Here is a 12,441-nt window from a genome sequence, read left to right as displayed (position 1 = left end):
TCATTTTTGACTAAAAAGCGATTTCAACAAAAGCAAAGTTTTAATAGCCCCTTTTGAAGGTGATTTCTACATGGATGGACAAACCAAGAAGGAAGAAGTTTGTTTTTTTTTTTAATCCAACTGTATTGCTAATATTTATTCTTTGATTCTCTCGGACAAGTCTTACTCTAGTGTGATGGGGGAAACAGTTTTTTAAACTTTGCAGCAATAAGTCTGACCTCGTCTGCCAGTCTTCCTCTGATGAGTATTGCACGTTTTTTGATCTTCCACTGGAAATTAGAGATTTCCTGAATGAAGTGTAAATGCACATTTACATGTACATCAAAGCCAAAACCAAGGTATTTTCTTTTTCCTGCAATGCTGTTATGGATGCATTTATCAAAAAAAATGGTCCTGCCTTAATTTTCTTATCAGGCTAAAGAAGACACAATTTAGGCGGTCAGGCCACTGTCAGAGAGAACCATGACGAGAGCTTTATTAGCACTGGGATTTACAGCTGCTCTCGGACATCGCGGGGCCCAGGATCGGAGGTTTTGGTCAGCCCAAACGTATTCAGAGGATTATTCTAGCGATACTCAGCGGTCTACGTGCCGAAAGGCTACTTCGGGAAACATTTACTCTGCACTCATCCCCTTTCTTCCTATGTTCCTCCAGCCTCGCTGCTGAGCGGCACCGAGACGGAGACGGTGCGAGCTGAGCCTCTGACTTCGGCAGGATCTGAACCCGAGCTACTCAGCATCCACAACAGATGTAAAAGCTACGATGCTCTGTCGAAGGTTAAGCGCAGCAACCGGCTTCTTGGGTAGTGTCACGGTCACAGTAAGGTTTAATGAAAGAGTCAGACACTAAAAACCCTTAAATTTGACATTTTATTTCATTGCAGAAGAAAATCCAACATAGGCCTCATTATGTTATGCATCTTTAATTATAAAAATAAGCAAAGAAAATAACTTGCATCTTTCTCATTACTATGATATGTTTCAAATAACCTTTATATGAACACACTGAGCTTTAAAAATGTAATTTAAACAATAAATAATGACATATACCAGATATGCTCACTGTTTATTCCAGTACTCAGCAAAAAAACAAAAAACCCAAACTCTCTCCCTCTTCTAAGTATCTTTAAATTATAAATACATAATGCAAATTTATAATGGCACAAAACATCTAAAGTGCAAACAAATCACAATGAGAATCATGCAAACATTTCTAGATAAGCCCCTCCCCGCCCCCAAGAGAAATCATTTTGCAATGAACGCAAGATTAAAAACATAAAGCATTAGAGATTAAATAAAAACGTGAAATAGCTGGACTTAATATTGAGACTCATTCCCCATCCCCAGGGGGATCTCTCTCACCTAATTCAAACCATCTAAAGTCAGGCACCCTTCCCGGTCGATGGGAAGCGCCTCTCCCATCTCCATGTCCCCCTCCCCTGGTAAGAGGGAGCTTTGAATGACCAGCTTCGGCTAGATGGCAAAAGTTAGGCAAGGTGAACCCCAGGCCTTTTGATTTTCTGGATGTGTGCTTGCGGCTTCCTTACTACTTCAGCATAGGACAAAAAGGGACGTATTAAAGCAGCTCAAAAATCTTGTGATGTGGTCGAGGCTCTCTCCGACACGAGGCACCCGGTGAGTCCCCAACAGCAGGGCCGGTGCGGAGAGGCAGAGCTTTGGTTTGCACAGGTGATGGTTACCTGTGACACCAGAGCAAATCGAATCGGGGGGAATTATTTTCCCAGTCGTCTTCCCACCCGCATTAAGGGGACAACAAGTTTAAATTCCCACTGGAAAAAGAGAGTTAATTATAACAACCCAAAAAGATAGGGTCTGGGGTAACGTAACCCTCCTCCCCAGCCCCAAACCAACTTTATAAACCTTCTTTGGGTTTTCATAGAAATAGATGCACAGAGCAACAGAGAAGCCACTTGCCATTAGGAGCATCTCCATGGAAAATCGTGGCTGCTAGATGTCCTCAGTGAGCTCCGCTGGTGCGAGCCCCCGGGGGCCCTGGGTACCCAAAACGGGAGCTGCTTCGCAGAGCCCAGAGCTGGGCTCCGGAGCGCCGGTGCAGCCATCCCGGCGGTTGTTCGGACACCGCCGGGTAAAGACCTTGTTGTAACTATATTTCCCCAAATAGCAATATGCACTTGATGCACAAACCCCGGCAGGCTTCCCTGTTTAGTAATCCCCGTCTCCTAACGGTGCGGCATGAGGTGTAATGCTGTAGGGTGGAGAGCCGCACACGCACAGCTCTGGGATCCGTTCCTAAGCATAAGTCAAACTTTTAGGGTCAGGATATTCAAGGGGCCTTTGGTTTTCACCTTGCAAAACTTCTTTGTGTTGGACTCTATATACCTGACTGTGATTTAAGAACGAGCAATATTGCATCTTGCTTGCCCTGGACGGCACGATTCAGAGTATTAAAAAAAAAAAAAAAAAAATTAACAACCCTCTACCATCAGCAACATTTTTTGCTGCTTACAATTTTATGACAGCACTTTTGGGCTACATTTAATGAAGACAGCAATATTAGAAATGCTGCCACTGCATCTGGTTTCAATATATTAGCAGCAAGTTATTGTTTAAAGGCTTTGTGGTTTTAAAAAAAAAAAAAAAGTTATATTGCTTTAGATTTTGAAAAGAAAAATAGATCCCTCCTTTATTAGCTCTCTAACTAGTTGAGCAAGAATCATCCACTCTGCAGACGGACTCTAACGGGATAGATTTGGAGCGTGGAGCTGGCCTTGTTGATCGCATGCCACGGCGTGGCTTTTTTTGGCTCGCGGAAGCCCGGCCAGACTACTGTGCGGAGAGCGGCCTTTGGGGGAGGCCCCCAGCTACTGCTGCGGGACCGGCTGCTCCACTCCTCTTCGGAGGCTGCCCAAGAGGTGGATGGGAGGAAAGGCAGATCGGAGAGCGTTACCGCCTGCGTCCTCTTAACGGCAGGCACGTTGCTTTACTTCTGAAGCTCAAGAGAATTTAAGGATTCTTCCTGCCTTTCCCCAGAAATCAACTTTCTAAAGTAGGTTTTACCCTGTGGCAGCTACGAGAGGCCAAAGCAGCTTTTTGTCAGCCCTCTGATAATCCCCCAAACAGCTCTCCAGCAGCACTCGTGCCTTGGGTATAACTGCGTCTCACAGCAGCTCTGTGGAGATAGGACTGGCCAGTCTGAACTCTTCTCCCCCCCGCCTCCCCTCCATTTTAACTAGGAGAAGAGAGGCTTGTTTCTGGCCCTGTAATTTCCGTCCTAAACATTTTCTCTCTCTCATTATAAAAAGGCCACAGAGTAGAATGTGAACTCTTGAATATGACAGAGATACTGTTTCCAGGAAAAAAGAAATAGCTAACTTACAAAACTAAGTTTATGCAATAAAGTTATTATATTCTGCTCCTTTTAAGCAGACTCTCGTGGAATTTATGTACAGTACATGACAGATTTTAAAACTATTTATACCACAGTTAGAGCAAGACCTTTAATACTCTAGTCTTAAGACAGGGTTTGTTTTTGTTAGATTTCTTTTAAAGCTTTAGACAGTTAAATACAGTACATAGATGTTAGCTTTTAAATACAATGCAAGATTATGTAACCTTCTGACTAGCTTCAACCATAGACTGGCACCTCTTTTAATCATTTCCGTAGTACAAAACGTTCCTTTCCTGATTTGGTGTGTGTCGGGGGGGGGAGGTTTAACTCATTTTGCACTGTGGTGCCAGGTCACGGTAACTAGAATCATCCACAGCTAGCGAGTTTGGTAAATCAACGGGTTAACGGAGCTGTATTGGAAGGATTAGGACTGTATGACACTAAAGAGACCAGGGATATGACATTCATATTCGTCCATGGCCAGCACAGATTCATAACACGAATTCCATTGACATCTTTAGGATGTGCAATAGTTATTAGTGCATCTATCGTCGCCTACCAGCTTACTACAAGAGAGAATAAGCTATTCTCCTTGGTGCCAAATCTTCAGACTTCAATGGTGTTAGCACTACAGTACATTTAGGTTTGGTGTCTGAAGGCCTGACTACTGTACGGTTATATTTAAGACTGTTTGGGGTATCTTTTTGTGGGGAAGAAAAGAGATGGAGACATTTTGACGGCGGGAAAGCTGAGACACTGAACACAGATCCATGCAAAAGTTTTGTTTGAGAGGAATAGAAAATATTAATGACTAAATCTAAAACCAGTTCCTAGTTGTTATTAAAACTAGCTACAGTACACTTGGTTTGGGTGCATTACTCTTCTAAAAGAGAGACGTCAGCTTTGGTAGTGCTTAGCATCCCTTACACACCCATTGTCGCTCCCCCGAGGCGTTACGCGCTTTCGGCGGAGCTGCGCTTTGCGTGGGCCGGGACGGACCCCTCACCTCGGAGGTTCCTGAAGTAGAGTTTTAGCTTCTGCGGCTCGGTGATACGTCTCCTGGTGAAGTCTGCGCGCGGGTGGCCTTGGGCGCAGTGATCTGTCTGGAGCAGGTGGAAGAGGCTTGCCATGTTGGGCCCAATCTTCTCCATCAAGCTGTCCTTGATGGTGCTGACAGTCTCTTCATCACACTCCAATAGGCTTCTCACCAGCTTGTTGTAATACCTGCGTGAGAGTTGCCATCCGTTACTCCAAGGCAAGGCCAAAGAAACAAGGTAAGAGCTGATCTCAAGCCAGGAGACCAGTCCAAGCGATAAAACTACGAGAATCAGAATTTTTAAGTCATTCGGGGGGTGTTTGAAATTGATTTTCAACAGTGCACAATGTACATATTCTCACTGCATCTAACAAATGCCCTGGCGCTGGAGATGCTGTGCCCGTGACATAAGGAAGGAACAAAACCCGTCAAACTTCTAATTTAGTCGTCCTAAATGAGCAGCTGCTCCAGCTCTGAAAGGTAAGGCTATAAGCACAAGTGATTTTGGTGTTACCCTGGTGGATCGGGAAGAAGGTGAGAGCGAGGAGCTAAGACGATCTAGCAATTGGCTTAAGCGTGTGTTTTACTCTCTGCTAAACAACCCGAGTTTCTAGAGCTTTAGGAAGAAAAATAATTGCATCTTTCTAATGGACAGATACTGGCCATCACCAGACAGGGTAACAGACTAAACAGACCACCGGTCTGAGCCAGTACGACCCTTCCTACGAATGCATCCATCCCGGTGGCACCATTCCCTTTTGTCCCTCTCCCTTCCCCTCCATGCACAGCCTTTAGCAAGGGACCAGAAGAGGGAGAAGCAAGCTCAGTCCAAGTCAGAGCCTGACAGATGCATGTATTCCCTGGGGACAGATCTTTAGGACATACAAGCAGTTGTCACTTCCAACAAGCTGACCATGCATTAAATCACAAGTGAGGACCTTATGCTTTGCCCTGTTGTGTGCCTGCCTCCTCTACAGTCTGCTGCTGCACTTTCGCCTTCCAGCAGCCTTGAGTACGCGTTCCTTGCTCAAGGAGGGAGCCAGGAAATTGTGCTGATCTCTTTCCCCAGCGCTGCTTGAGCCGAGCGGAGGGCAGTGCCCAAAGGAACGATCCTCTGCGGGGCTAAGGCAGAATCAGCCCAGCCCTGCGTGCGTGGCTGGCTCGGGCAGGGAGAGCAAAGCTGGCAAGTGGGACCTCCCTGTACAAGAGAGCATGTTCCTAGGGAGAGAAAGTTGGGAAAAGAGGAGCAGTCCCATATTTGCTGGGCTACTTCTGCCTGAAAGGACGTCGGGGAACTTATTTTAAGCCTTTAAGGTCACGGTGACATTTTTCCACGGGAGCAGAGAAGAGAACAACCTGCAGGTGGAGGAGGGGAAGGAAGAGGGAAATGAGAGTTCACATTCAAACTCCTTTCCTAACTCTCAGCTCTGGCCTTTAGAGCAGCCAGTGGAGGTCAGGTGAGGTTAAAGTTTCTGCTGCACTTGAAGTACAAAAGGATCAGGCTTTGGCACGGTGGAGCACAAGTGCAGGCACAGCTCGGCAGTGCTAATATTGAGGTCTGAAGCGTGCACAGTCGTTGATGATGAATACAGCTGTGCGAGCCGTGCGTCCAGCTTAAATCAGTCCCAGTCTACCAGGACAGGAGGAACAGATCCTCTCCACCTTCCTCTGCTGCGCTGCCTACACCTCCTTCACACAAATACCTCTTGGTGGTTTCCATAGCTGGAGTTGCAATCAAACAGCTCGCTGGTGCCTTTCAGCAGGGAGACTGCAAGCAAAGGCAACAAGGCTTTCCTCTCCTCCTGCCCCTGCCATGAGATTAAATCACAGGAAGATGCTATGACCTTTAACTACTTCCTCTCAGTGTCCCAGGCCAAGTGGCACATTCTTATTCTGTGGCTATGTTGGGACAGGGGCTGGGAAAGCAGGATGCTTTAGGAGACCTCAATGTAAACTATTAGCTGGGAAATCCTGCTGCTTTTGTTACTCAACATGTCATAATATCCTCTGGCTTCGACGAGGGTTGGCGGCTGTGGGGGAGGAGTTCCCTCCGCCTCGGGAGACAGCGGCTCCGCTTCAGGCTCAGTCCTCTGGAGAGGAACATCCCCAACACGTAGAACACCGCTGCCGCTATCACTGCATCCTCCCTCTCCCAAGTGTCCACACGTCCCCCCTTCACCCCAATGCCCCTACAGCCCCGCCAAGGGCTGTTTAACTCTACGATCCAGCGTATTAACCTGAACTGCTCTTCCAGCCTGTAAAACACTGATGCCCCAGCGCTGCCTGCTCCTCGTTCCAGCCCTCGGGGGAACGCTGAAGCAAACCTCTTCCACGTTTGCTTGGGGGAAGAGGGGAAAGACACAAAAGTATCATTTTCGCCTTTCCATAAGTATAATTTTCTGGATAGAATATCTACAATAGAGTTTTCTATAATAAATTCACGCTGGTCAGAGATGCAACATCTATATCTCACTTGCGTACCTGTCCTAGGATAGGTCTGGAGGTTTAAGATGCTTCTAGATCAAGTCAAACAGCCACCCCAGAGGAGCTGTAGCATTCGCCGCAGCCAGCCAACACGTTAAATTGCAGCTTGGTCTGTTTGCACTCAAATTCTAGAGCATATTTACTCAAACTGTTCAAAAAGATCCCTTTTATCCCAATCACAAGACTCAGCACTGATTGTTCCAGGATTTAGAGGAAGAAATCCCTGCCCTTGCAGCGTGACTGCGCAGACTGCAGTAGCTCCCTGAAGCCTCTCTCTGTCCCTTGTCCTTGGAGGATGGGGACAGGGCAGTTCTCTGCTCAGATACAGGCGTCAGAGAGCAGCGTGACGTGCCCATTTCTGCAGGCAGCCTTTGCAATCAAGAAGGAACAGGGGTGAAGACAACCCTAAAAGAGACCATTAAGAACACCCGACCATCCCTAGAAATATGAACTACTGGATCATGGCAGAATAAGGTTATAAAGGGAACCAGCGAACAGGCTCCTCTAAGCTTTCCTACTTCTTCACAGAGGCGCTAAGTCAGAGGGCAAGGTCTCATTTGCTAGGTGCCATATAAACCCAAAAAAGGGGATGGTTGCAGTCTGAAAAAGTGAATGAAGTTGCAATAGGTTGAGAAGCTCTTCAGTGCTCAATATGCCAGGGATGCTATATTAATCAAACTGGTTTGGTATTTAAAAGCTCTGTTTACCATTATACTGCGTTCAAACCAAAAGAACTAGCATTTAAACAAACTCCAGGCTTTGAAGTAATGTACGTCTAGTTAATTTCATGATTCTCCCCTGGAGATGTTTATAAGTGTATTTACCAAAAAGAGAATCAGAAGAATGCTGGTAAAACTTAACAAGGATTTGAAAAGGCAGAGAACATGACTCAGGCTAAGCTATATTAGGACTTGTAAGAAGTTAGTCAACTTGGTTCCTCTCATTTCTTTCTCTGTGCTTCACATCTTTGCATGTGATACATTTCAGCTGAGGAAAGCTCCACGTACCGGTTTGAGAACTGATTTGGAAGCTGGACGACCTCCGTGATGGCTTCAGGATTTCGTTTCGCAATGCCGCACATGTCCAGTTTGCTGTAGCACTCCTCTTGCACTTCAGAGATCATTCTTTGGAAGGTGGAGCACCTCCGGATGGCAAGGAACACCTTGGACGTAACCCCATTTGCAATGCATTTCAAGCTTTCTTTCACAAAAGCTTTTCCCTGGAAACAGAAAACCTTCAACTGCAACAGATTTCGTAGAAAGGCATGTATTAACAGATACTTCGCTGCGGCTGGCTGCTATTAATTACCCTTGCTGCAATTACAGACCTGCTGGAGGTCCCTTACCAAGCACGGCAGGGAATTGGACCCTAAATGCTCACCATTATTGCATAGTTATACCCACAGCGGTTTAAGTTGGGATGCACACAGGCCACAGAGAACAGGGAGCTCCTGTTCCCAAAAGATTTAGGCAATGGAAGTCTTTGCGTGAAGAGACCTAGAAGTGCCAGCACCAGAGATGGGCCAATTCTGCCCTCCGGGAGGCGGGCGGACCGCTCGCTGCATACCAGCGATTTAACGCATCTGGTTCACCAGACCTCAAGATGCTTTAAGAGCTTTTAAGTTTGTCCTTGGGAGTGAAAGCACAGGGAACGAGGGGGTATGCCCATTTGGGGAAGAAAGCATGGAGGAAAAGGGCCCTTGGCAGAGCCACAGTCCTCTGATATTATCCTATTTATTCTGCTGCAAGCGACTGCAGCTCCGGAGAGGCTGATCTGGCCGTGCATTCCCAGGCCCAAAGACTTCCAATTCAAATCCCAGCCCCTTGCCAGGTCACACAGTCAGAAGACTTACTTTGTTAGAAGAACGTTTGTATTTCCTCCTGAAGAGGAAACTTCGCTCTCCGCCCCACAAAACGCTCCTTGCCAAGTCCTCACACATAGCATACAGTATGTGGAAAATGTACTGTAGAAAATAGCCCTGAAGGATGCATTTGTAGCCAAAAACCAAAATCATGGTTCAGGGGAGCAGCTAAGCAGCAGGAAGGGCTGCAAGAAAGGAAGGGTTAAGCCTGCACAGAACCCATCTCCATGAGGACGGAGAAATTAAGGCATCCATTCAGCGAAGCATTTAAGCACGTGCTTTAGTGTCGCAGGACTTGTAAAAGCGCTTTATTGAATCAGGGCATGAAAAGGGAGCTCTAACGGCGAGGCATTATTCTTGTCCCCTTTATACTCGTACTGTACCTGAGTGTCAAATTTAGCAGCACTGTACAGGAAGGACTTGCAGATGTCGTACATGCCATCCGTTTCGCACGTGGAGTTCTCCAGGCAGGCGAAAGCCCCGCAGCCCACCTGGAGGGCACTGTTCAGACAGCGAACCACCTCGGCTGCAACGAGAGGCACAGGCACACCGTTACGTACGCACCGCTCCCCCACGCCCAACGCCGTAAAGCCCTTCTCCAGCGCAACGTCAAGTCATGCTCAACTGCAGCCAAAAGGGAGTTATTAACTGAAGTCATGCAACAGATCACCGGCAAATCAAGGAAGAAAATCTGCAACTACCACAACCTTCAATCGGTTACATACGGATTAAAAGAGAGGCAATATCTGATAGTCTTCGGCTAGATGGAGACCTACAGGTCCATCCCAACCTAATTCTGACTGCATGCATTTACAGCTTTCTTCCGAGTTCCTCTAAAGAAGGCAGAAGCAATGAGGATGGGCCCACGAAGAGCAGCAGGTAGTGAGGTCTTCTCCACGGTCTTAGACCGAAGGCAGGTCAGAGCAGCTTGGCAGCATCTGGCTCACAAACCTCATTTGAAAATGAGACTGAAGTGATGGCGATTGCCAATAAGCTGGCATGAAATCTGCACTTACTGCGAGGAAGTGCTGGTTTTGCTAGCTTTGGAGGTATTTGTGCTTTTCTAAAAAGTGTAAAGTACCTAGAAATAAGATCTTAGTTTGTGTGTCTATTATCAGTACTACAAAGGACTTGAACGAGCAGCTTGGTGCTAAATACTAACCTGGTACCCAGCAGTTTGCAAGCATAGCCAAGAAAGGTCATATTGCCGAAGATTCGCAAAGAGAAGGGACATTTGGGCAGAGAAAGTTAAGGTAATGGAGCTGACCATGTATAATTAAAATCGTCGAGGCAGTAGTTAGTCTGAACAGGAGGGTATCCATGTCATCCCGTCTTTTTTAGTGCAGATACTACGCATTTTAACAATGAATCAGCAGTATTGCCACATGATTGCCCTGAAATTAGTAGGGATTAACCTTTTTTGGTAAGCTGAACATCTGTCCCCTTATGTGTCTGTGCAAGGCATATTCATTACTTTTGCAGATCATGTTACGAGACATTCTTTAGGAAGAAATGCAAACCCAGTGCCTCCCATCAAGAACCTAGGTGTGGGAAAAGTGAGGATTTGCATTTAGTGGAAGAGAACACAGCTTATTAGGAGCTAAGTTGTAGCCTGAAGACGTATCTGTATAACTAGGATCTTTACAGAAAAGAGGAGGAAAAAAAATATTTTAAAAAAATCACCCAATTAACCCCTCCTTATTCTCTGCTCTTGCTTACGTGCCTGAAGGGAGAAATATTTGGTAAGATCATCCTCTCCCCAGTTCATAACCTCACCATCGCACAAGTCATTCCCATAATTATGCTTCCACAGGTTCAAATTATAACTTTGCTTTCAGCAGACTTAGTATGCATTAAGCTTTTATTGTTTTAGGCACGGTGCAATAGTGAGACCCTATGTTTCTATAGCAACCAAATACAAAAGGAAATTGAGCAAACACCCTAGTATAATGCTGCAGAGCCTTGCAGATCTAAAATAAGACATCTGTTAATGAGCTCCAAATTAGAGACCTAATATCTTTTCAGTATACTGGAAGACAGATTTTTAATTTCCATTGTTCAAGACAATGTGTCCAACTTATCTAAGCATCTATAGCGCACAAAGTAGAGACATCCAGAGCTGACTTGCCAGCAATTTTTTTATCCATTGTAAAAGCAAGTTTGCTAAATGTCACAATCGTATTTTTATGGCACCATCTAACTGATAGCAGTCAGGTTTTGAAAATAAATGCTAGTAGTGGACAGTTTCTAGGTTACTGCATTCTTCAAAGTCGCATATCTCTCTCCCCCTCTTTGAATAGACAGATGTTTGGCAGAACAATGGTTCAGTCAAATTTCCACAGATTTTATCAACTTCCTAAAAAGCAAGGAATTTAACACCAAAGTATGATTGCAATTGGAGAAGCGAGAAAGATACATGCAAGCAGGAGGAAAAAAAAAAGTACATGGAACTCATTTAGTAGATGGGGGAGGAGGAGAGAGAATGGATTGCATCCTGCAAGCAGATCACACACCGGTTCCCTGACCCAGCTCCTGAAAGGAGAAGATTTCTTCTCCAGCTATGCACCAATATCCTCCTGAATCAGACCCTTAAATTAATATTTGTTCCTACCAGCCGTTAAGTTTATAAGCAAAAAAGAAGAAAAAAAAAGAAAAAAGAAAAAAAAAAAAAGAAAAATCAGCAGTAGAGATATCTGAAACAGTTTAACACATCAGGGTTCAGGCTCAAAGCCCTCCTTGCTGGGTGTTACCTGAGTTCTGGGCTGCAACCCTGGGTTTCCTGGGGCTCACAGAGTCATTCTGTTCAGCTTCATAGGATGCAGATGCACTGATCACCAGCAGCAGGAGAAAACCAGACTTTAGGAGCATTCTCTGACAAGTTTCCGCTAAGTGTGGTTTTTTGGGTGGGTTTTTTTTTTTTTTTTTGGTGTATGTGTGTGTGTGTCTCTCCTCTTCCACTTCGGCTTGAGCAAAGATGTGGATCTGGATACGCGCTCCCAGGGAGAGAGAAAGGAGTCTGCCGAGGCTCGGGGACGTGCCGCAACCCCTCTCTGCCTGGCCCCTCTGGCTCCTGCTCGCTGGGGGACCAGGAGCAGCGCCGAGGGCTTTTATAGCCGCCCTTATCGGTCCCCCCGCGGGCTGCGGAGCCAATCGGGAGGCGCTGGGCAGAGCCAATGGCAGACTGGACTCATTCAAGCCCCAGAAAACTGCAACTTCACAGGAAGAATATTTTCCAGCCAATTAAAAGTACCTGCCAAACAACAATAACCAAAAAGTTAATCTTTGGAGAGGCGGTGGGAAAGGGAGGGGGGGACTTCCTATGGATAATTGAGCTCAAGGAAATGACAGCGCAGTCCTAAATCTTCCCCCACCCCAAAAAAATCACCTGCCCTTTAAGAAAAGGCATTTTCCCATCCGTTTAGCAGTTAGCCCAGGGTTACAGCAGCTTGGGAGAAGGAAAGGGGCATTTTTGCATGGCACGTACAATGGGGGCTGGCACCGAGCCTTCGCGCGGTGGGTCAGCCCTGCACCTGACCTCAGTCCCCCAGAAAGGCAAAGAGGACGTACCTGCGTGCGTGCAGACGGGAGGCATCGCCTCTCGCCTGCCAAAGCACGTGTGCGCAACACTGAACCCGTGTACAAACACACTACGCCTCACGTAGGCACATGCAAATACCCTCGCGGTGCCTAA

The 12,441-nt window shown here is 46.3% G+C and overlaps 1 protein-coding gene across 1 annotated transcript; it reads right to left on the bottom strand.

Moving 5' to 3' along the window:
- Positions 1–3,883: 3,883 nt before the first annotated feature.
- On the bottom strand, positions 3,884–11,941 carry LOC309602667 (stanniocalcin-1-like; the record flags this gene model as incomplete). The annotated part of the gene is given in 7 exon segments (XM_082336431.1): positions 3,884–4,593; positions 7,897–8,108; positions 9,134–9,276; positions 11,501–11,656; positions 11,659–11,701; positions 11,704–11,880; positions 11,882–11,941. Coding segments are annotated over 7 exon segments (1,062 nt in total). The 3' UTR covers positions 3,884–4,322.
- Positions 11,942–12,441: the final 500 nt, after the last annotated feature.

This window comes from Platalea leucorodia (assembly GCF_965183815.1).
Source record: "Platalea leucorodia genome assembly, chromosome: Z".
Classification (NCBI taxonomy): Eukaryota; Metazoa; Chordata; class Aves; order Pelecaniformes; family Threskiornithidae; genus Platalea; species Platalea leucorodia.
This window is presented reverse-complemented; position numbering and strand designations above follow the sequence as displayed.